The sequence below is a fragment of the Lontra canadensis genome, unplaced genomic scaffold, assembly GCF_010015895.1.
Source record: "Lontra canadensis isolate GAN:19392208 unplaced genomic scaffold, GSC_riverotter_1.0 scaffold77, whole genome shotgun sequence".
Classification (NCBI taxonomy): Eukaryota; Metazoa; Chordata; class Mammalia; order Carnivora; family Mustelidae; genus Lontra; species Lontra canadensis.
Genome location: NW_022631071.1, coordinates 1415110 through 1439573, shown reverse-complemented (window position 1 = coordinate 1439573; position 24464 = coordinate 1415110). Strand labels below are relative to the sequence as shown.

At 44.3% G+C, this 24464-nt stretch overlaps 1 protein-coding gene across 1 annotated transcript; it reads left to right on the top strand.

Moving 5' to 3' along the window:
* The first annotated feature begins 2154 nt into the window (after positions 1 to 2154).
* On the top strand, positions 2155 to 24464 carry SRPX2 (sushi repeat containing protein X-linked 2). Its single transcript, XM_032881784.1, has 10 exons — positions 2155 to 2375; positions 6656 to 6736; positions 16235 to 16426; positions 18508 to 18684; positions 18984 to 19110; positions 19259 to 19380; positions 20702 to 20881; positions 21067 to 21200; positions 22502 to 22623; positions 23934 to 24464. Exons 1-10 carry the CDS (start codon positions 2294 to 2296, stop codon positions 24112 to 24114), a joined length of 1398 nt encoding a protein of 465 aa, XP_032737675.1. The 5' UTR covers positions 2155 to 2293; the 3' UTR covers positions 24115 to 24464.

Sequence of the window (24464 nt, the reverse complement as noted above, 5' to 3'; positions counted from 1 at the left end):
AATCTGCCCCGCTCCTTGGATTTTTCGAAATTCCTTTTCATTCAATCCTGATGTCATGCTGAGTCATAAGAAGAAGGTTTCTTCAGTACCACCCCATCTCTGGAGGCCCTTCAGCCGGCCTCTGTTAGTCATCACTATACTCACGGGCGCTGGGCCAGTACCATTCACACTTTCCCCCTGTTTTGGGGAAGACGGACTGTGTGCCTCTAATCTTTGTGTTCTTTCTCCCCTACCTCTCTACAACCCTTCTCCAAGGGAGGAATAGCTTATAGCTTTGGGGATAATATAGCTTTAAGGAAATTTTTGGCAGATGCGGATGTCCTCACATCTGGGCAGTGTTAACAGAATCCCGGAGGCCCAGACAGACCAAGAGCCACTCGTTCTAGGAATGTTAAAATAGAAGTTTTTCCGACTGATGTGAGGAGCAGAGAGGAAGGAAAAAGAAGGAGAAAGAAAGAGAGCACAAAACATATAAACAGGTAAGATCTGCTGCTTAACCCTTCATACTATATACTACCTCATTTCACAACTATGGGGGGTAACGAGACCCAGGACATGAGCAACATGGCTGGTGGGGGGAGGGTTCTTTTATGAAACTGGATCATATGCTGCTTGCCATTTGAGCTATGACCTGGCTGCAGACACAGGTCCCCACTACCTTCCCAGCCCGCAGCAGGTTGAGGGGGGGGCAGACTCCTCAAGTCAGGTTTTCAGTCTCAGTCTCAGATCCAGGGAGGAGGAAGACAGGGAAACCTTCACAGATGCAGAGCAGTGGATCTGAAAAGGACAGCCGCTGCTCCAGAACCAAGGAATTGGATTGAGGATGCATCTGTGAGAGGGGTTGGTAATTAGTTTACCTAGTTGTTCATTTTCCTGAATCGCTCCTTCATCTCACTTTTCTTATCCTTTTGTTCCCTCTCTCTACATTTATCTCTTGCCTTCAACCCTGGCAAATTTTCTTTTCTTTCTAGCTTCCTTCCTACACCTTTCCACTTTCCTTGCCTCCCTCGCTTGTTCTCAATTTTTTTTTTTCTATCCTGCTTCCTTGCCAGTCTCTGGACAAAATCTGAAGCCAAGCAGCAATGAATTGGAAAATGAATTTTTGCCTCTCTTGGACTTCTCTTGTCCCTTAAGGACTCTGGCCAGAATCTGCCATCTTTTTGTTTCTCCTTTTCTGGGACTGACTCCTCCCCTGAGCATGACATTTCATTGAGAGCGTGTGGGCGAATGAGTGCTTGCTGAAAAGTTCGGTGGCCAGTTTATACTAATAGGCAGCAAGTTTAATACTGTCTTATATGAAGTATTTGCTTACTGGGAACCACAAAACTCATCCCATTAGAGTAAGGACAGGACAGGAAGTGAGAGGGCAACTGGAGCTTACTCACCCTCTCCTCAAGTACCTCAGTAGGTTCTTCCCAACCTCACTGACTTCCTGCTGGCTCGGCAGAGTAAAACTAGAAGGTTAGGCTGGACTGGAAAGCCAAAAGCCACTAAGTCTCAAAACCCAAAGCCAAAAAAAGAGCCAGGCCATAGTTAATACTTGAGAGACTAGAGAAAGGAAACATCTAGTCCTAATACAAAGTTGGGTATAATAATATCTAATATATATTTATTGCTTCCCTATGTGCCAGGCAATAATCTCTCCTGTAAGATAGATACTATTATTATTCCCATTTTATAGATGAGGAAATTGAGGCTCAGAGAAGTTAAGGAAGTTTTCAAGACCCCATAGCTAATATGGTCAGAATTGGATACATACACAGATCTGTGTAACTCCAGATTTCAAGCTCTTAGTCCATACAAACTAATGCTTTCCCAGATTAGTGGTTAGGAAATATTAGTTAAATGGATGAAACCAACTGGTAGCTTTTCGATCACAGGATTCCCTCTTGGTTCTATATGACTTTATGTTGGCCCTTTCCTGATCTTGATTCCTCCACGTCCCTCTTTATACCTTGGACAATGGAACATTTGCATCTGATCTCACTAGGATTAATTGAGAATTGATTGTTTTATGTCATCCCCCTCTTGGGAGGAAAAGGGGTCAGAAATGACAAATAGAGTCTTGTTATTGTGCAAGATGGAAGATCCTTACAAGGGGGACAATATAACAAGCATTCAATAATTTAAAATTTTTTATTCTTCCTCACAGATCCTGCATTTCTGCTACTTCTCACTTTTGGAAGTTCACTGATGGCTGATTTCTGAAAGTTTTCCTTTTCCTTGGTACTTCTGGCCACATATCTCTATTTCTTATCTCCCTAACCTCCCCTCATCCCAACTCCTTTCAAAGATGGCTGGTCAACTAACCCAAAGAGGAGCTCTATCTCTCCTGCTCTTCCTCACTCCAGCAGTGACACCAACATGGTACGCAGGTAAGTTTTATGACCTGTTGCCCATTACTTCCAAGGAAGGCAGGACCTAGACTAAGTCTTGGAAAAGGGAGAGTTAGACTGCAATAAGAGACACTTAAATTAAATGAAGAATTATTGTTTGCAACAACAAAGAAGGTTGATCATTGCAACTGGATACCAAGGGAGGATTTTGAGGCAAACAAGAGATTCTTGAAAACAGGCTGCATTGGCACAAACATGAGAGGGTTGGACAACATGGCTTTTGAGGCCATTATCTCAACTGCTTCTGCACTCAGCTTCCTTTCTCCCTCCCTCCTTCCCTCCCCACCTCAGTCTCTCCCTCACTCCCTCTCCCCCAGACCTCACTTACAGGACAAGATTTTTATAGTCCCTTTCTGTCAAAGGTGTTAATGACAATACAGATCACAGTCTCTTAAACAGTAATTCCCCGGTCCCTACTGGCTTATTCCTTACTTCAGAAGGTATAGAGTTTTCTGGATTCCCGAATGTGTCATCCTTTGCCCCTAAAAACATAGGGAGCTGAAGAGAACAGACTCAGTGAGGGGAGGGAAAGGGGGAGGGGGAGAAGTGAAGGAAGGATAATGAGGTGGCAGACAGAGGTTTTTGTTGGGGTCCAAATGGCTTTCCAAGAGCTAAGAATATTCTGTGGCCTACAGTGTCTGCCCTCATGGGGGCTGGGAGGAGTAGGGGAAGGAGTCAGACCCAACCAACAGAGTTAGGAAAATGTCCAGAGATGAGTAAATAACAAACTGCTTCAATCACAGCCACAGTCCCTGCAGCTGAAATTTTCCACATGCCCTTAGCTCCTGGTGGAGGCTTTTGGCAGTAGCTCTGTTTGTCTGGAACAGCTGCATCAAACTTTCAAACAAATATGCAAACTTCTTCCCCTCTTTGGCTTAACTGGGCTTTGTAGGGGGTGAAGCACAAGGGCTGACATTGAGATGAAGAAATTCAAGTCAAGCCCTTGGCCGAGTAAACACTGTTTGGGGTTAAAGGACCCCCCAAGTCTCCAGGAGATAATATGTGCAGCTGTCCTCGCCAATCTCCCCCTAGCTTCAGTTCAAGTATGTAAGACGGAAATCCAGCCAAAGACCAGAGGACTAGGGAGTGGCGATTAGATGGCTTGAAGCCCAATTTGGGACACCTGTAAGAAAACTCATGGAGTACAAGGGCCTTTACCTTTTCAGAGTGGAAGCCTGAGCTATTGGAGTCTTGGGGACAGAGCAGTTTAAAACAAACAAACAAACAAAAAACTTAGACTTATTTGAGACTTTCAAAGGGCTGTTTGCAAAGCGGGCACTCTCCTCTTCAACAACAATCATGAGGCTCCTTCTGAGGAGCCCAGGTTGGTGAGGTCTCTGACAGCCCTACAAACCCACTCACTCAGCCTTCTTCTGTTCTTAGGAGGCTTCATGATGAAAGAAATTCAGAAATTTTTTTATAATACTCCCCTACATTGCTAGCTTGGCTGTCTAAGCTTGCAGTACTCATTTGTTCATTCATTCATTCAACAGCTATCTATTGACCACTCTCTGTTCATTCAATGTTGTTTATTGAAAAGCTAGAGTTTTGTCCTCCAATAGGAATGACACAAGGAAAGCAGCCAAGTATGGATTCAGGGCTAATCAGAAAAAAAGATCTGGGATTATTCAGCAGGTGTTGGGAAAGGTTAAGAATATTAATGAAGTGAACAGTGGGTTATAAAGTGTGTATTGGCATATCTGTGCAGTTCGGGAAGTAAGACTATATTCATGGCTATAAGCCAAGCATCAGTGTGGATCGTAAAATAGTTTCCAACTATTAGTTACGTTTCCTACCATACCTTTGTGAAGGGCAGTACTTAGAGGTTCTGACAGTACTATGGAATTTGGAAGGACCCAGTAAAAGACCACACAGTAATCTCTGATTGATGGAAAGGAACTAAGGAATGCTGCCCAAACCTCTCTTCCCCAGTGCTGAAAAGGGTTAAGCAGATGGAACAATGTCGGGAGTGTGCCCCTCTATTTTCTTATCTCTCATCTCAGTATCTTAACACTGGCAAAATAAAATACCCCAAGACAGGCAAAGAGAGGGAAATGGAAAGGCTTCAAGTGGTAAGGGGGCCTAAGCCCATTCCCATCACGATGCAAAGTTGGCCCTGGTCTAGCTACCTCTGCACCCTGCTGGAGACTGTAATTATCTGACTGAATCTTCCCCTCAGCTTTCCCACATCCCCTGTAATTCTGGAATGATCCAAATGGCTTTGTGGCCTTTGATCCCACACACAGAGCAAAAAGGCTGGATTGCAAGAGAGATTTTGGGGCTTTTTTTTTTTTTCCTCTGCTGGATATTGTCCAAAGCGTTCTCTTACTGCCATCTTTAGTGGAGTATCTGAGTTCGGTATCAGGGGATCAAACCACCCTGGCCTGGGCCAGAAGGCCCACTCTGCTCCTTCCTAGCTGGGAGAACTTGGGCTGCTCCCTTAACTTCTCTGAGCCTGTTTCTTCATCTGTATATCAGAGAACAATAGGAGTGTCTACGTAACTGAAATGTTAGGGTGACATAATACGATAACATATGTAATGGACTGAACACAGAGTACAAGGATGTGCTGAGTAAGGAAGTGCCCAGTGATGTGAGCAGTGGTGTTGCTTCTGCTGTTGTTGCTGCTACTGCTCTCAAGCCATAGGCTTCTAACACTCTTGTTTGCTCTTCTGTAAACAGAGGCTTCCTCCCTGCTGGGCATTCCTTCACAAGCAAACTCGGGAACAAGAGTGCTGGGGCTAATCCTTTAGGGAATCCCACACATCTGGTCTCCTGTTTAGAGAAGCTGTAAGGCTCTGAGGCTAATACTAAACTGAAACAGCTGACAAGGATTCATTGCCCCACAAAGAACCCTCCCATGTGGGAAGAGAGAGAGCAAGGGAGAGGAGGCCTAAGAAGAAACAAAGGAAAGCCAAGAAAAAAACTGAACTGGGAAAAGAGAAAAAAATAATAATAATAAAGGGAAAGAAAAAAAATGAACTCTTTCCTCTGGAATGAGGGCAAACCAATGAAGACATGATTTCATAAGGCAAACTTGCAGTTTGATTCATTCCCTTGTTCATCAGGTTGGAATGGTTTCCCAACACCCTCTACCCCCCAGTCTGGGCTTGTGGAAATGGAGGAGCGTCATCATCTAGCCCTCTGCTCCACCCTTTCGCGCAGCACCCCCCCTCACCCCGTGCTTCCTCCTCTAGAGGCAGACCAGCTTCTGGTCTGAGTGTTTACAGGGGCCAAAGGGCTCCAGCACTAAAACCCAGCCCTGTCCTGAAAACATACCCTCTCCTGGAAATGAGGAATTGCTTTCTGACTCCGGCATGGCTGGCTGCTGTACTCCTGGGCATGCATAAGGGCTCAGAGAGGCTGGAAAGAAAGCTTCCGGAAACTTCACTCCGGAAAGGACTAAGTTGTATTCCAATTAGTTTGTATTCATGACTGATTTCCTGCCGTCTGGTGGAACACACTGTTTAGTCTCCCAGACAGCCGCAGACCTGCCTCCACCAAGGACTGGGCCACTTAACAGAATGGGGCTGGATTGGGGATGTTCTCCTAGCTCAGCAGCAACCTGCTAAAGCTTTTGCTGATTTGAGGAACAGGACATTTCTCCAAAGGACTCTGCTTTCTTTTTGCTCCAAACCAGGACAAACTGCTGGAGACATGAAACTACACTCATTCCCTCTTGCCTTTTGAACCCTCCTTCTGTTTGTCATGCTACCCCTGGTAATGACAACCAAATGGCAAAAAGGTGGTGCCCTATGGGCTAGTGGGAGATTGAGGAATTGTTTCTCTCTGAGGAATATGAGCAGACCTGTCACTAGTGGGTAGACTCTTACTCAGATTATTTTTCTCCTCCTACCTGGAATAACAGGCCATCTTCAGAGCTTGGTCAGCAGTATCTCACCAAGACCCTGTGTGTTGCATCAAGGAAATGGGTCAGTTATAGTCTCCACTGGTGGGACTGATGGATAGTCAAGAAGTTCATTTTTTTTCTTTTGAATGGAAGCTTCTTGTGCTACCAGTAAGTCACTCCCCACCCACGAACGTGAGCTCTTCTTCTATGCACCTGGGATGTTGAGATTTATGTACAATAGTTCTGCTGCCTTACAAGGCAAAATTTTCCCCACTAAATATCCAGCTGGCTGACTCCCCCATGGAGTGCCATGTCCTCAGGAAGGGACCAAGTTGGATAGGGGGAAAGGTTGGGAAGGACTTGAGTGAGATTTTAGTGTGTCATCTTGGTATTTTCTTCTTCATTATAGGTTCAGGCTACTACCCAGATGAAAGCTACAATGAAGTATATGCTGAAGAGGTCCCACGGGCCCCTGCCCTAGACTACCGAGGTAAACCTCCCTATTTCTCAGGCCTGGACCCTCCCTGAAGCATCCTCACCCAGCTTTGCTCACATGTACCAAACAAAACTGCTGCTCAGGGAATCAGGGACCGTGATTTCCAATCATGAACTTGGTTACTGACTTGCTGTATGACCTTAACTCTTTAGCACTAAGGTTACCCATCTATTATTAATCATTAAGTATTGACTGAATACCTACTGTATGCCTAATCCTGTGCAGGGTAAGCCTGTGGATGATACAACATCTAAGGTAAGGTTTTGTCCTCTTCAAGGAGCTTACATTTTGCTGGGGGCAGGGTGGGAGTGGGGGATGGGTGAGAGGGCAACAAAATTAGCACATGTAGGGCAAGTAAGTGTGAATCTATGTGGCAGCAGTAAATGCAATAAGAGTTAAGAAAAAGAAGTCAGGGGAAGAATCATGAAAGACGATGTTTAGATTAGGCCTTGAATGGTGTGTGAATTTTGAGAACTGGAGAAAGGAGGGGAGGGCATTCGGTGAAGCAGTTGGCCACAGATAGAGAGGTAAGAACAAAACAGAGGAAGGAGCTAAGAAGAAACCAGTCTGACTGGAAGAGATGGGATGTGGAGGAAGTAGGGGAAAACAAAGTTGAGTATAAAGAGTAAGACAAAAATTAGGAAAGGCTCCATGATCTAAGGACCTCTTTTAGGTCAGGCAGGAGAACTATCTGTGAAGAATGCTGAATAGGGAGGGACTCCTACATTAGAAAGCAAGTTAGACCAGGTGATATCTAGTATCTCTTCCATTTCTAAGATTCTTTGTTTCTATGCTTTGCAAGCCAGGCAGAAGAGTTTAGCTGTTGTACTTGGAGTTATAAGGAGCTGTCATATGTCTTTGCACAGGGGGTGGCATGGTAATGATAATTTCAGAATATCAACCTTGTTATTGTGTACAGAAGTAGGGGTTCAAGAAGGGGAGATCCTGGGTCAGGGAGACTCTTCATTACATGAATCAGTAATTGTAACATTGGTCAGAGATGATTGAGGGTAGTGGCTAAGAAATGGAAAGTAAGGATGAACCCCAGAGATGTTTCAAAGAAAGAGATGACAAGATTTGATTCAGATGTGATGTACCAAGAGGCTAAGAAACAAACAGATATCTGAAAGCATCTTTTCTGAATACCTAGGAGAACTGTAAGACCCCTCCCAGAAAGAAAAAAGTTAGAAAGGAAAATTAGTTTGGGGAAGGTACCCTATAAGCAGTGGGAAGTAGGAAGATGGAGCTTAGATGGATGAGCTGTCTGCGAGACCAGAGGGCCAAAAGTCAGAGCCTCAGAGGACATTTACAGATGTGAGTAGGAGAAGAGAAGCCAACAAGGGAAAAAGAGATAGTTAGAAGTCAGCCCTGTAGAAGGAGATCCAGGTAGTAGTTATCATATTACAGAAGCCACATGAGAAGAGAGTTTTAAGGAAAGGGAAAAGAATGAGGTATCTACTGTGTCAAATATTGCAGAGAAAAACTGAGTGTATTTCAAACATTATACTTGGCAAGAAGAAGGTAAATGGTAGGAAAACTACTTGGAGCTAGTTTCTCAAGAAATGATCAGAACTTTGGGTTTCTCTATGCTTCTTTCTAGCTACCTTCTACCTATCTTCTTGCTGCCAAATGGTCCACATCCACTGCTTTGTTGCCTTTGCTTCCACTAATTCCTAAACTCTGTGAGGTCTGTTTCCCACTCACCCACAAATACCATGCAGAAACAACATTCCTTGAAGATCACAATTCTTTCCAATGCCTAGATCATATGGCCCTTTATGAAACTTTAATCTCTCTAGTCTCTTGGCAGCAATGAGCAAAACCCTCTCTTCTTACCATCCCCCACTCCCACATACTTGGGCTCCATGCCATTTCACTCTTCTGGTCATAGCTCAAGCCAAGAAAGGAGATAGGCTCTCTAGAGGTGACAAGAGACAATGGGGCATGGATCTGAACTTTATACAACCCTGACATGTCTCCTGAGTTCCCAGATAAGATCTCCAAAAGCTACTGGAAACTTCCATCTAAAGTTATCTAAAACTAAATTCTTTCATCTTCCCTGAAAAAGGCTCAACCACTGACCTTCCTGCTTTTGATAATAATGCCATTGTTCTAAAAAAAAAAAAAGACTCAATGGCATTTTGTTTGTTTCAAGTTTTTATTTAAATTCCAGTTAGTTGGGGTGCCTGGGTAGCTCAGTCAGTTAAGCCTCTCTTTTTATTTTTTTAATTTCTTTAAGGATTTTATTTATTTATTTGATGGAGAGATAGCACAAGCAGGCAGAGCAGCAAGCAGAGGAAGAGGGAGAAGCAGCCTCTCTACTGAGCAGGAAGTCCAATGCAGAACTCCATCCCAGGACCCTGACCCTGGGATCATAACCTGAGCTGAAGGCAGATGTTTGACTGACTGAGCCATCCAGGAGCCTCTAAGCATCCAACTCTTGATTTCAGCTCAGGTCATGATCTCAGGGTCATGAGTTTAAACTCCACATTGGGCTCCACACTGGGCATGGAGCCTGCTTAAGATTCTCTCTCTCCCTCTCACTCTGCCCCTACCCTCCCACTCATGCTCTCTCTCTCTCTCTCAAAAAATAAAATAAAATAAATTCCAGTTATTTAACATATAGTGTAATATCAGATCCAGGAGTAGAATTCAGTGACTCATCACTAATATGCACACTCGGTGCTCATCACAAGTGCCCTTCTTTTTTTTCTTTTTAAAAATTTAGTTATTATTTTAAAGAGAGAGCATGCATGCAAGTGGAAAGGACAGAGGGAGAGGGACAGAGAATCTCAAGCAGACTCCATAGTGAGCACAGGACTGGATGAGGGGCTAGATCCCTCAACCATGAGATGATGACCTGAGCTGAAACCAAGAATTGGACACTTAACTGACTATTCCATCCAGGTGTCCCACAGCAAGTGCCCCTCATACCACCCATCACCCATTTAACTGAACCCCACCCACCCACCTCCTCTCTGGCAACTCTCATTTTGTTCTCTATAGTTAAGCATCTTTTTTTGTTGTGCCTCTTTCTTTTTCCCCCCAAGATTGTTTGTTTCATTTCTTAAATTCCACATATGAGTGCAATCATGTGGTATTTGTCTTTCTCTGAATGAGTTATTTCCCATAGCATAATACACTCTAGCTCTACCCACATTGTTGCAAACGGCAAGATTTCATTCTTTTTTGATGGCTGAGTACTATTCCATTGTATATACACACCACAACTTCTTTATCCATTTGTCAGCTGATGGACATTTGGGCTCTTTCCACAATTTGGCTATTGTAGATAATGCAGCTATAAACATCAAGGTACATGTGTCTCTTAAAATTAGTATTTTTATATCCTTTGGGCAAATACCTAGTGTGCAACTGCTGGATCACAGGATAGTTCTATTTTTAAATTTTTGGGGAACCTCCATACTGTTTTCCAGAGTGGCTGTGCCAGTTTGCATTCCCACCAACACTGTAAGACATTTCCCCTTTCTCCATCAATGGCATTTTTAATAGTCCCTTTACCTCATTACTTCTCACCATTCACCAAGAACTATCATTTCTTTATTACTCCATGGGATTAAAATGTTTATTACCTCACACAGGGATAATGACAATTGCCTCCTAACTGGATTCTCAGACTCATGTTTTTCCCTTCCCCAAACCTAGTGGCCTGCTGTGACCACTTTTTTTTTTTTTTTCCCCTTAATCCACTTAGCTTGTGGTACCCACTGGGACTATTTCTAACAGAATCAGTCTAGCTGCCCAGGCTGAGAATTCATTACCCTTTTCCCCCACATGAAACCTATGCTTCAGCCAGATTAGTAGAACTCTACTCTGGTCCCTGATGGCTTTAGCCCACACTGAGCTTTTCCTCATCCATTCCCTCATTTCCTTCCACTCATTTATTCAATAAATATCTACTGAGTACCTACTATGTACTTCCTCTGAAATAAATATTTATTGTGTGGACCACTCATTTGGCATTCATTATGTGCTGCCCCTTGGGTTTACTTTTTGGTTACCCTCAACAAAATAATTACCTGTTAACAAAAGAAGCCATGTGTGATACCCCTGCAGAGCTATGTAAAAAGTAGCGCTCGAGAAATGTTTGCTGACTGGTTGGCTTCCTGGGAACAGAACCCAGATTGTAGGAAACTGTAAATGGGAGAAGTTGAAGGGGAAAAGCAACAAATAGGGGTCTGGCAGCCCTATGATTAATGTTAACCTGCGTCATTGGTTATTTTTAAATGTCATAAAGCTCCTTAGAAAAATGTAAGTGACATGGTGGCCTTTGGCCTTGGGGTCAAGTGTCTCATGGCTTTTTTTGGAACTTAATCTCAGGACATAAAACTGAGTGAAGTTATCACTGTTGAGCAGCTTGGGCATGGCTGGGAAAATACAACCCAAGATCCTAGCCTCCCTTGTAAGGTCTTTGCATTTTCACACTGGCTCTGCAATTGTAGTGAGTGAGACTTTCTGTTAAAAAAAAAAAAAAAAAAGTCTGGCAGCAATGTCTTGTTGCTTGAAGCAAAATGAGCAGGCAGCTCACACCCAGACACTGATTTAGGAAATATTCCCAGGGCTAGATATATTTTACACAGGCAATTTCATATGGTTCTCAGAACAGCCCTAGGAAACCGGTTTAGTATCCCCATTTTACAGAACAGGAAACTTAGCTCAGAGAAGGTAAATTTAGAGAGCAGCAGATCTCAGAGGTGGCAGAGCAGGAATCGAGACCCAGGTGGGTCTGTCGGACTCCAAAACCGCGCGCATTCCATCTCTTTCATCATAACATAACCCATCATTTAAAAAAAAAAAAAGATTAAAAAAAGAAAAAGAGTTAACTAGTAAAAACCAGATCATGATTTTAGAGCCAGCTGACCATGTAGTTTGGTGCCATTTTGGCTAATCCTGAACTTTCTTTCATTCCCTTATCCCGCCTCCTAGCGTGGAGTCAGAAACCCTTGTCTGAAGTATACTGCCCATTCTCTGGGGGCACCGCTTTTCCAGTATATTGCTTCAGCTCTAGACAAACTGGTAACTCTGCCTGAGTAATCTCAAGATAATCACAGATGAGGCCCTTTCACCTCTGTTGTCAGCACTTTGTTTTCTTCTAATCCCCAAAAAGAGATAGGCAGACAGCTGCACAGAGAAGAGGACATGGGTCTGAGTTTCAAGTCCCAGCTCCTCTATCTGCCAGCAATTTCACCCTGGACAAACACATATTGTGTGCCAGTCGTTGTGCTGTGTATTTTATAAACGTTATTTCATTTAAATAAATTGTATGCATGCTATGTAGTGATATGGAAAGGCCTCTGAAACACATTGTTAAGTTTATTTTTAAAAGCATTTGTGGGAACAGTAGCATAACGCACTACTCTGTGTGTTAAAAGGAAGGGGGTAGGGACTCCTGGGTGGCTCAGTCGGTTAAGTGTCTGCCTTCAGCTCAGTTCATGATCCCAGATTCCTGGGACTGAGCTCTCCCTTGGGCTCCCTGCTCAGCGGAGAGTCTGTTTCTCCCTCTCCTTCTGCCCCTACCGCCACTCATGCCCTCGCTCTCTCACACTCTCAAATAAATAAAACTTTTTTTCCCAAAAATTTAAGGGGGGTAAAAAGAATCTAGAACAATATATGCTTTATATGCATAAAGAAACAACAGTGGTTTTTTTATGGGGGGGCTAAGTGGGAGTAGATTTGGGAGCAGGGCTGAGAGGGAGACTTTTCACTGTGTAAGTTTTTATACTTTTTGTGTTTCAAATCATGTGACCATATACCTATTCAAAAACGTAAATTTATACTTCCAAATAGCAGCCTAATGCACTGTAGTGGCAGATATTGTGATTAGAAAAAAAAAAGATAGGCTTTAGAGCCAGACAAAGCTTGGGTTCGAATCCCAGCTCTGCCTGATACTTGCCGAGGGACTCCAGGCAAGTTACTTCCCTGTCTGCAAAACAGGGATGAACACCTGTCTAATTCACAGGGCTGTTGCAAATTGTATGAAATGATGGATGTGAAAATAAAAAAATATATGTGCAACGCATTGTGCCCAGCACATGGTAGCTACTCAGTAATGGCTAACACATTTCCTACCGGACATTTTTGCCGTGCAATTTTTAGCCTCATCCTTAGTTTTAGTTTCCCATCAGCATTCTTTGGGTACAGTTGTTGAACTGATTGTAAATTTCCACAACCATACTGTCACGTCTCCTCTATGTATGTCTTACATTTAATCCACATCGGCAGCCTGAAAGGCATTGTCACGTGCCTCACTTCCATGTCATGTGCCCACCATTTACCTTGCTCTACCAGTCTGGTGACGCTACCCAAAAAGGAAATGAGGTCCGTCTGGAATTACTTGCTCTTCAGGGCACCTGGAGATAACCACTTCTCTTTCTAATTGCTCAGAAGCCTATGTTTAAATATTCTAGAACCCGCTGCTGTCAGCACCATCGGTCTCACCAGGCTATGGTTCCCGGAGGTTGCCTTCCTCCTTCAGGGCATCTAATGTACAACACTGTGACCACAGTGAATAATAATACTGTGTTGTGTACTTGAAATTTGCTAGGAGACTGCATCTTCAGGGTGGTCACTACGAAATAAAATGGTAACTGTGAAATTATGGATGTGTTCATCAACTTGATTGCAGGGATCATTTCACAATGTATATATATATTAAAACAGCATGTCATATACCTTAATACATATATCATTTTATTTGTCGATTGCACCCTTAATAAAGCTGGGGTGAAAACAAAATTGGAATTGTGTTTTTGCTCTTTTCCAGCCCTCCCATGTGTTTTCTTTTATGCTAAGATTCCTCTGGGCGAGCAAATGTGAACTTACTTGCAATAAGGAGGCCCTCTTTTACCATCTCAGCGTTTATCCTGAACTTTGTAGTTCCCTTTACTGAGCTTGCTGGTTCCATTCATTGCAATCTGATGTGTATTTTCCTTGGCAGAATACAGGCGAGCAAGAGAACGGGAGTGATTGTTGGGGTCCCAGCCTCCCATGTGGAGTAGCTGTGTGGTGACATAATCAACAGCTCTGGAACTATAGTGAAGAGACTTGCTGTAATTTGGAGACGGGGTCCCCAGATGGCAGTCGTGTATCACAGGCCTAGGCTCAAAACTAGCACTGGAAGCCACAAGCGTGTTGTTTAGAGGATAGTTTTTCCACACTGTCGTCTGTCTTCATTCACCAGCTGCTCTCAGGCAGATGTTCCTGGCCTATCTCTGTTCCTTTAACTCCCGCTGTGCTTTTGTTTAAAGCCCCTCCCCTCTTTTTTTGTCCCAGGATTCAGGAACCAAATGAGCTCTTCTGGGGCTTTAGCCTTCCCAACCCCAGGCTAAATAAAAGATCTGTGTCATCCAAATGTATGCCTCCCTAGGCATGTGGCCGTCTGCCTGTTTAGATGTGCTCCTTTAAAATATGAACCCACTGGGGGCACCAGGGTGGCTCAGTTGCTTAAGCAGCTGCCTTTGGCTCTGGTCATGATCTCAGGATGTTGGAATGGAGTCCTGCATCAGGCTCCATCCCTGCTCAGCATGGAGCCTGCTTCTCCCTCTGCCTGCTGCTTCCCCTGCTTGGGCTCTCTCTCTCTCTCTCCACTCTCTCTCTTTCTCTCTGGCAAAATAAATAAATAAAACCTTTTAAAAAATGTGAACCCACTGAAGAATCATTTATTTTGTGTAACTAATGAGGCATCTTTCTAATGTCTTTATAATTTAAGGGCTCTTTTACCTTTCGTGCTCAGTACCAAACTGGGATCTTTCATTCCTAAGCAGCCTTCTTTGGTATCACATTCCCTTCCTCTCTCTAGTTTATATATTTGTTGGGTTTTTTTTTTTTTTAGTCATTTTAAATTTACATACCATAAAATTCATTCTTTTTGGGGTACAGTTCTATGAATTTCAAAGAATGCATATAGTCAGGTAACCACCACCATCGTTCCATCAGCTCAAAAACTTGCCCAGGGCTACCCCTTCGAAGTTATCCCCAATCTTTTCTCCTGATCTCTGGCAACCACTGATCTGTCCCTGTATTTTTGCCTAAGCCAGAATGTCATATAAATGGAATCTTACGGTATGCAGAGTTTTGTTTTTGTTTTTTTTTGGTTTTTTTTTGGTATGCAGACTTTTGAACCCGGCTTCTTTTGCTTCGCAACCTGCCTTGGCAAGTCATCTTTGTAGTCCTGTGCATCAGACCTTCCTTCTTGTACAGATAAACCAGTCATTTTAACCATTCGGCCACAAGACATCTGAGTTGTTTCCAGCTTTTGTTAAGTATGAATTGAGATATTTTAAACATTTGGATACAGCATTTTGTATGAACACGGGTTTTTTTTTAAGATTTTATTTATTTATTTGGGTGAGAGTGAGAGAGAGAGCACGAGCAGGGGGAGCAGCAGAAGGAGAGGGAGAAGCAGGCTCTCCACTGAGCAGAGAGCCCGATGTGGGGCTTGATTCCAGGACTCTGGGATCATGACCTGAGCCAAAGGCAGACACGTAACTGACTGAGCCACCCAGGCGCCCCCTCGGGTTTTCATTTCACTTGAGTAAATACATAACGTGGACTTGTAGAGGTGAACAGCAAGTGTGTGTTCATCTTTATAAGAAAATACCAAAATATTTTCCAAAGTCGCAGTATCGTTTTGTATTTGCCCTTGCAGCATGTGAGAGTTCCAGTTTCTCTCCATCTTCACCAACACTTGATGTATTTTTTTTTTAATTTAGACATCCTAATGGGTGTATAATGGTGTTTTGTGGTGGTTTTAATTTGCATTTCTCTACGGACTAATGATGCTGTACATCTTTTCATGTACTTATTTGCTTATCACTATATCCTCTTCAGTGACATGTCTGTTCATGTTTTCTACCCTTGTTCTAACTGGATTTTTTGCTTTTTTACTGTTGAGTTTTGAGAGTTCTTTTTATAATCTAGCTACTAGTCCTATGTCAGTTATTTGCAAATAATGCAAATATTTTCTCCCAGTTTGTGTTTTTTTCCTATCTATTACAGTGCTTTTGACAGAACACAAGTTTTTAGTTTTGACAAGGTTAAATTTTGTGGATTTTTCTTCTATGAATTGAGTTCTTGGTGTCATGTCTAAGATGTCTTTGCCTAGTTCTAGATTCCAGACATTTTCTCCTATGTTTTTTTCTCTCAAAGTTTTATAATTTTATTTTTTACAATTAAGTCCATGATCCACTTTGAGTTAACTTTTGTATAAGTTGTAAGACTTAGGCCAAAGTTTTGTTTCATTTTGTTTGCCTATAGAAGTTCAATTACTCCAGCGCCATTTGTCCAAAAGGCTGGCTTTCCTCCATTGAATTGCTTTTGTGCCTTTGTCAAAAATCATTTGACAAACAGACCTATGTGGATCTATTTCCAGGCTCTGTACCCTGTTCCACTGATCGATGTGTCTATCTTTTCACCAATACCATACTGCCTTGATGACTGGACCTCAGTCTTACTTTTTTCCTATTGCTACAGTCCCCCGGTGGTGTTATACATTGAATATCCAGGATGGAGAAGCCACATGCTACTCTCCAAGGGGAGGAAATTATCACAGCAGCCTGGGAACTCGTTGTGAGCTCTCCTGCGACCGGGGCTTTCGACTGGTCGGACGAAGGTCGGTGCAATGCCTGCCAAGCCGCCGTTGGTCTGGAACTGCCTACTGCAGGCGTAAGTGCTGTGTGTGCATGTACGGACATGTGTATGTGGGGGAGGCCAGCCAGCCAGTCAGCCACTTGAGGGTATATGTTTTTGGAAGTGTCACTATGCCCTCTGTTGAATGCCAACTGAAAATTTTGCACAGGTGCCCTGCAGGCCCTTTCCCCATCTTAACATTCTAGTTCATTTTCTCTCCCTGTGGTTATTGTCCAAGCGATATGGACAGTTAAGTAACAACCAGCCCTTCTGACTCAGAGGGTCCAGGAGCACATATAAAGTTAAGGACTGGGGCCTAGGGTAAACCTGGGCCTTTCTCTGGAGATCTCAAGGATGTGTGTGGTCTCAGACTCTTTCTCACTCAAGGTGAACTATTATACTTTCTGCCCTAAGGCCTTAGAAGGCCTTGGCTGTGAAGGTACGAGACATCTGCTATTCTTCATTTTCTTCTGAAAGTCAAGAAGACTCCCTAAGCCTCAAATGTGGAAATACTAATACACACAGTCTAAATCATGTCCCCCTCATCTCCCAAATCCCTACCTCTTATTCAAGCTCCACAATGTACCCATGTTTAGCCACTGAACTTTGTCTATCCGTATGTCCATCGCTGAATACCATTTGTAGAACCACCACGGGTGGAGGACCCTGCATTGGTCTCTTCAAGAGCTTGCTCAGTTCCTTGGTTACTCCCAGACTGCTTATCGACAAATGGGGTAGAAACACAAATGTGTGCGCATGAATGCGGTATAAGTGGATGTATGGCAGTGAGCATTTAGAGAGAGATGGCATTAGTCAGAGAAGATGCTGTGGAGAAATGGGGAGGCTTGACAGCCAGAAAGAAAAGCTACCACACACCTTTAGGTGATTGTAAGTAATTTGGCTTTGGACGTATACCCATTCATTTCCAAAATGAACTTGAGTTGGGCTTACAAAATTAAAACAATATGCCTATAAATGAACATAAAATTAGTTAAAAGAATGCAAACACTCATATTTCCAGGTGCTTGGAATGAGTTAATTACTATGTTTGAACCCTGAATCTGGCTTTGTCCTTCCCCCTTAGAGAGAAAAGGGCAAACACCTTGGGTCATTTTCAGTCATAAAATACTAGGAATACAAATTTATCCAAAAAGACAAACCTTTGTCCTTTGCCCTGATTTCAAGAAAGTCATTCTTCCATAGGTCTTTAAATAGAGGTTATTAGAAAACATAAAAGGCACTCATCTTCAATTCTCGTTTGGCCAAGAAGCCAAGCAAACATAGATTACATAGAATTTTTATTCAAAGCTCCAATAACCAAACATACACAGAGCTAGAACTTAGATAACCTAAAGTGTAACTTGCCTACTTCTCTCAAGTATCAGGTATCTCAAACTAGACTTAGGCAAACTCACAGTCAGGCTCACAAGCAATTCAGAGTCAGTCTACACTTTTAGCACACGTAGTGTCTAAAGCCCAAGGATTCCTCTTTAATCAAATAACCACCAAGTCTGGCCCTCCAGGCACTGGTGTGACCTGTATTCTCACCCAGATGTAAGATGAACCTGCTTCCACATGAAAGTGAGCCTCAGCTGAGGGGTGCTATTGTAACCGCAAAATTATACTCAAAGGGGAGCTTTGCATTTGCTAAAGAGCATCTAGGATTTGAGGAACAAGTTTGGAAAACAGCTACTGAGGCCTTAGATGAGTCCAGAGGTTTATATGCATTGTCTCTTTTAACCTGCACAACAATCCTATGGAATATCCGTATTTTACTGGTGAAAGCACTGAGACACAGAGAGAGATAAGATAATTTGCTCAAGTCACAGAGCTAGTAAGAGGTGGAGCTGGGATCCAAACTTGGGTGTGATTCCGAAGTCCATGCACTTTAACAAGTAATTCACTTCTTCAAGACACCCCCAACCTCCAAGAGTATTGCTGTGTTTTATGATATGAAAATTAAAAGGCAGCTGGGCACAAGAATGTAAGGACAGTTTGGGGTAGGGTTTTTTGTACTTTCTGCTGCCTCTGATACGATTATGCCTGTGCTAGATGCCCAGGCATCACCTCCAGGTAGTCCCACAGGCCACTGAGCTTGCCACTTGGTTCTCCCTTAGAGATGAGATGCCATGCATTGCCATTCATCACTAGTGGCACTTATACCTGCACAAATGGGGTGCTTCTTGACTCCCGCTGTGACTACAGCTGTGCCAGTGGCTACCACTTGGAAGGTGATCGCAGCCGAATCTGCATGGAAGATGGGCGATGGAGTGGAGGCGAGCCCGTATGTGTAGGTAAATGGTGGTCGCTCCCATGTGTCCTGCAGCAAAGAGCCACCTTGGCATTATAGCCACAGGTGATGGGGAATTCTCACCACAGAGGCATTGCTACTTGCTGTGAGGGTGGCACGCTGGGCACAAGCTCAACAAAGTGGTCACTTCCCCTGGTGCTGGGCTTCCTCTCCCAGTTGCACTGAGCGTCTTGAACCGCGGTGTGTCTCTTACCTACCCAGTGGGGAGGTATTGCTTCTATGGGTTCCCTCCAGGGAAGGTAGGGGGCCCATGAGTCAGCACTTGATTTCTGACCCTGGTAGACCTAGATCCCCCCAAGATCCGTTGTCCCCACTCACGGGAGAAGATGGCAGAGCCAGAGAAACTGACAGCTCGGGTATATTGGGACCCACCCTTGGTGAAAGATTCTGCTGATGGTACCATCACCAGGTGAGGAACGGATTCCCTTACACCTTCCAGTGGTTTCTCGGGCTGCCCACACCGCACTTCACAGGCTGATGCCACCGTGATGATGTGCCCCAGACCCCAGTTCTAAGAGTCTGTTTCCTCAATGGCTCTCTTACCTGGTCCCACGCAGGGTGACACTTCGGGGCCCTGAGCCTGGCTCTCACTTTCCCGAAGGAGAGCATGTGATTCGATACACTGCCTACGATCGAGCCTATAACCGAGCCAGCTGCAAGTTCATTGTGAAAGTACAAGGTCAGAAAGAAGTCTTCCATCTCTACATTATTCATTATTCCTGCTCCACCCTGACCCTCTCCATGCCCACCACAACTCTCTCCCCTCTGTGCCTGAAACAGATGACTCTTTGATACGGGGAGAGGGAAAAAAAACAAGTTCATTTATACAGGGTCATTCAGGAAGCTACATTACATGTGTATACACGCTTCAGAAACCCTGATTGCCCTGTAAGACTGTCTCATTCTAAATCCCGATAAAATTCATGATGATATTCTGTATTTATTTCTTTTCTTAGTCTTCTAATTATCAAATTTAATGAGCCTTCATTCTCAGTCTTTGACCTCTGCTGAAATTGGTGGCTGGTGGTAGCAGCCTGATTCTTCTTCTTTGGGTTGTGTTGTATTGTTTTGATTTGGGTTTTTTTTGTTTGTTTGTTATAAAAATAATTCATGCTCATCATTGAACATTTTGGAAATAAATATACAAGGGGTAAAGAATCTATTGCCCCATCATCCAGAGGCAATTATTGTTAATCTTTTGGGATTTTCCTCCCAGTCTTTTATCTACATAGACTTTTAAAAAAATAGTTGAGCTCATACTGTACACCCAATCTTAGATCCCCCTTTTTCACTTTCATTACAACACAGGTAGTTTTCTCATGCTTTTTAAAAATTATTCAGAAATATTTTTAATGAGAACATATTAACCTACTTATTTTAAAAAGATTTTATTTATTTATTTGAGATATAACGAGAGTGAGAGAGACAGAAAGCACAAGCATGGTGAGCAGCAGGCCAAGGAAGAAGCAGACTCCCTGCCAAGCAGGGAGCCAAATGTGGGGCTCGATCCCAGGACTCCGGGATCATGACCTGAGCTGAAGGCAGACGCTTAACCAACTGAGCCACTCAGGTTCCCCTATTAACCTACTTCTAAGAATATATTTTTATTTGCTTCACACTTCTACCACTGATGGATATTCAAGTCTTCTCCAATTTATTATTGATACTAAAAATTAATTACATAAGATGGTCATCTTTGTGTAGGGTGTCTATAAGGTCTGAAAACAAACTTTATTTTTTTACAGATGGATACTCTTTTTTATAATAATGTGTATACTCCCCTGCACCTCCAGATTTTATGAACACCTTTGTGTGCATTTCAGCTTTAATTCCTTAGGAGGAAAATTCTGACTCCACCCTTGGCCACTGAAAACACAGAGAAGCCATTCATTCTGATCCTCCTCGGTCTCTTGATCTAGAAAACACAGCATGGGCACCCTCTTAACCTTCTGTTCCTAAAAGAGATACCATAGCCCCTAACGTGAACCCCTCCCTGACAGTGAGACGCTGCCCAACTCTAAAACCACCACAGCATGGCTACCTCACCTGCACCTCGGCAGGGGACAACTATGGTGCCACCTGTGAATATCACTGTGATGGAGGTTATGAACGCCAAGGAACCCCCTCCCGGGTCTGCCAGTCCAGCCGCCAGTGGTCAGGATCACCACCCATCTGTGCCCGTGAGTGAAAGCAGGGGGGTGGGCAGGGTGGACATACTGATCAGGGCTACTTTGGAGGAGGAAAGGCAGGAACAACCAAAAAGAGTTAACTTGAAAGACTGCAAGGTGTGACCTCAAGGTGTTGTTACCTGTGCTGGAATGAAGGAAAGGCTGTACTCTGAACTGACCATATGCTCTTGCCCTAGCTATGAAGATTAATGTCAATGTCAACTCTGCTGCTGGCCTTCTGGATCAGTTCTATGAGAAACAGCGACTCCTCATCATCTCAGCTCCTGATCCCTCCAACCGATATTATAAAATGCAGATCTCAATGCTGCAGGTGAGACCCACCTCCTGATTAGGGCTTAGCTCCTTTATTTACCCCCGAAGCCCACTCCATTACTAAGCATTACCTAGCCAAAGCCATTTGTGCAGGAGGGAGAGGTAGATAAGACACAATAGATATGCTTATAAAAAGGTTCTTGAAGAGAATTCATGGAGTACTAATGGGACCAAGAGACCCAAGAGAAACAGCTCTCAGGAGCTGGGACCAAGAGAAACAGCTCTGAGGAGCTACAAGGGTCTAGACACCCAGGTAAGAGAAAATGCTGTTTAGGGGGATTTCTAAAGGTTAAATCTTAGAAGTTGTTAAGTCAATATTCAGAGGCTCATGATGGCAGCAGCTCTATCAGAGGGATGATCCTGGGTGTCCATACCAAAACCGACCTAACGCCTCCAGCAATCTCTCCCCAACCCCCAAAAAGGGCAGACAAAGACAACACCTCAGCTTGAACAGAAAGCAAGAGCAGGAATAGGAAGCAGCCAGTAAGGACAGTGATTCTAAGGTTCAGGCCTAGAGGAGTAGCCCAAAGATTAAATAAGGGGTTGGGCGCCCTAGAGCATTCACTGTTGCTTTAAACCTTGCTCTTGGTAACTGACTCAAAGGTGACCCTGCAAGACAAAGAGCCAGGATAGGGTTATAGGGTGTCCTGCTCAGTGTGAGGAAGCCAACAAAAGGTAATGAAAAGAGCACCGGCCCTACTTCGGAGAACTGTTGGAAACTGAGAGAAGGCCATGGCTATGTAGCCTAGTGGTAAGGCGCATACACTTGGGCAGGCAGTATCAGCCCTCAGTTTGAGTCTTGGCTCAGCATCCTACTGTCATGCAAATTTGGGCAAGTTACTGTGTCCCCTACAGAACGGGAATGATACCACCTCGTTAGGGGTGTTGTAAGGATTCACTGATTCCTGCAAAGCATTAGGTATTTGTGTTCAATAAACAATAGCCATTATAATCACATCACCACAGCCATCTGTTAAGAGCCCATGTTGGTTGGGTAAAGCCAATGCAGTACTCAACAAGGAGAGATTATGTTCCTGCAATGTATCAATTACATTTCCCTTTTCTACACCACATGGTGTGACAGGTTTGGTACATTTCACTGGGACAAAAGAAATACTGTTAAGGCAAATGCATTGGGAATGACAGAGGAAAGAGACAGTTGAACCCCACGGTATGATGGTTGGGGGAGAAGCCCCTCCTTTCCTACACTGCCTCAGGGTGGTCCCAGGAAGAATCAGCTAAGTAGCCTTGGGTTTGAGTCTAAGGACCTATTCCATCAAACCTTCGCTTCTCTCCCAGCAATCCACCTGTGGACTGGACCAGCGCCACGTGACCATCATTGAACTGGTGGGGCGGCCACCTCAGGAGGTGGGGCGCATCCGGGAGCAACAGCTGTCAGCCAACATCATCGAGGAGCTCAGGTCCAGGCTGGAGGCCACAGGGAAGGGGAGGGGACAGAAACCCCAGGCAGTACACTGGCAATGGGAGGGTTGGGGGAGAAGCAACAGACACTACCCTCTTGAAGCATGCCTTGTGTTTGAACTCTTTGGATGCGATAGATAAAACCAGAGAGTGGTAGAATATCAAAATCAAATGGGCAGAGGGGAGAGTGTAAAACACTGATGACCAGGCTCCACCCCAAACTACCTTAGGACTGTGCTTTTATTTGTTACTTAATTTTTTTTAAAAAGACTCTATTTATTTGACACAGAGAGACAGCGAGAGAGGGAACACAAGCAGGGGGAGCAGCAGGCAGAGAGAGAGGGAGAAGCAGGCTCCCCGCCAAGCAGGGAGCCTGACGCAGGGCTCGATCTCAGCACCCTGGGATCATGACGCGAGCCGAAGGCAGACGCTAATGACTGAGCCACCCAGGTGACCCAGGAGGGTGCTTTCATAAGGCACCTCAGGTGACTCTGAATCACAGCCAGGGCTGAGATACAGACCCAAACATGACTCAGAGAAGCCTCTGATTCTGTTGTCTCATGGCCTCATCTCTTTGTCTTCAGTCTCCAAAGGAGCAAAAGGCATCTTTTTAGGCACTAAAATCTGAATCACACACCTCTGGACCCTGGGTGAAGAGAAGACTATTGGGGACAGGTGGTAGAAATGGACTTTTCTCATCATCTATCCATTATCACCCCTCCGATGCCTGCACATACACTCAGTGCCAATAAAGCTATCATTGCTTGCTGTTCTCTACAAATGATACCTGCCTCTCAGGCTGTTGCAGTGTGGACAGAAAGACTCAGCCCCAGGTAGGGGAGAGCCTGGGAAACACACAGAGGAAGGAGACTGCAAACTTGCATCTCCAAATAGAAGAGCTGACCAGGTAATATTAACCAATCTCAGGGCTGCCATTATGGTTGTGCCAGTTATGCCCACCCCAAGTCTAGAAAACACTAGTCGCATCATAGTACATATGACTGGTGTTCCCTGGAGTTATTCTGTGCAGCTCACGTAGTATATGTGATAGTCCTGCCTAAAGGGGCCTATGAGGGAAGCATAGCCTGACAGTTGCTCCATCTGGGGTAAGGAAGGGATGGTGTAGCAGAGTTAGATGCAAAGGAACAGCAAGACTAGGGTCGGAACAGAGAAAAAACAAAGGGGCTTGAGGTAGGAGACAGGGTGGGGACAAGAGATCAGGTAGGGAATGAATTAGTCCATGGGTAGAGCATGGTGGGATGAAGCCCAGACAAGGTCTCACTCACACCTTGTGGGCTCCTCTCTCTAGGCAATTTCAGCGCCTCACTCCCTCCTACTTCAACATGGTATTGATTGACAAGCAGGGAATTGACCGGGAACGCTACATGGAACCTGTCACCCCCGAGGAAATCTTCACATTCATTGATGACTACCTATTGAGCAACCAGGAGCTGATCCAGCGCCGGGAGCAAAGGGACATGTGCGAGTGAACTTGAGCCAGGGCACGGATGGAGGTCAAGAGAAAACTCTCCTAGTTGGCCAAAACTGGGGCCTGATAAAAGGCAGAAATGGTTCCCCACAGTTCTAGATATAGGACTCTGAGGTGGGTGAGATTCACCAATTCTGGGACATTCCCGGGCCCCTTTGTGGGGCTGTGTAATAGTTTCCCTAAGCAAGTCTCTGCTTTAAGTAGCACTGGAGGAGCATACGAAGCTAGGCAGGGACTGAGGACAGGTCCTGGGCAATGGGCTGGGGGTGAAAGTCTTCTTTTCGCAATCTGGTCCCCTGCGCTACTCTCCAAAGTCTTCCAAGATAGTAAATTCTCAATTCATACACCAAA

Coding starts and splice junctions, on each gene's coding strand:
- SRPX2 (XM_032881784.1), top strand. CDS start 2,294: ATGGCTGGTCAACTAACCCAAAGAGGAGCTCTATCTCTCCTGCTCTTC. Junction 19,381..20,701: donor GTTCATTGTGAAAGTACAAG/GTCAGAAAGAAG, acceptor CCTCCCTGACAG/TGAGACGCTGCCCAACTCTA. Junction 20,882..21,066: donor ATCACCACCCATCTGTGCCC/GTGAGTGAAAGC, acceptor CTCTTGCCCTAG/CTATGAAGATTAATGTCAAT.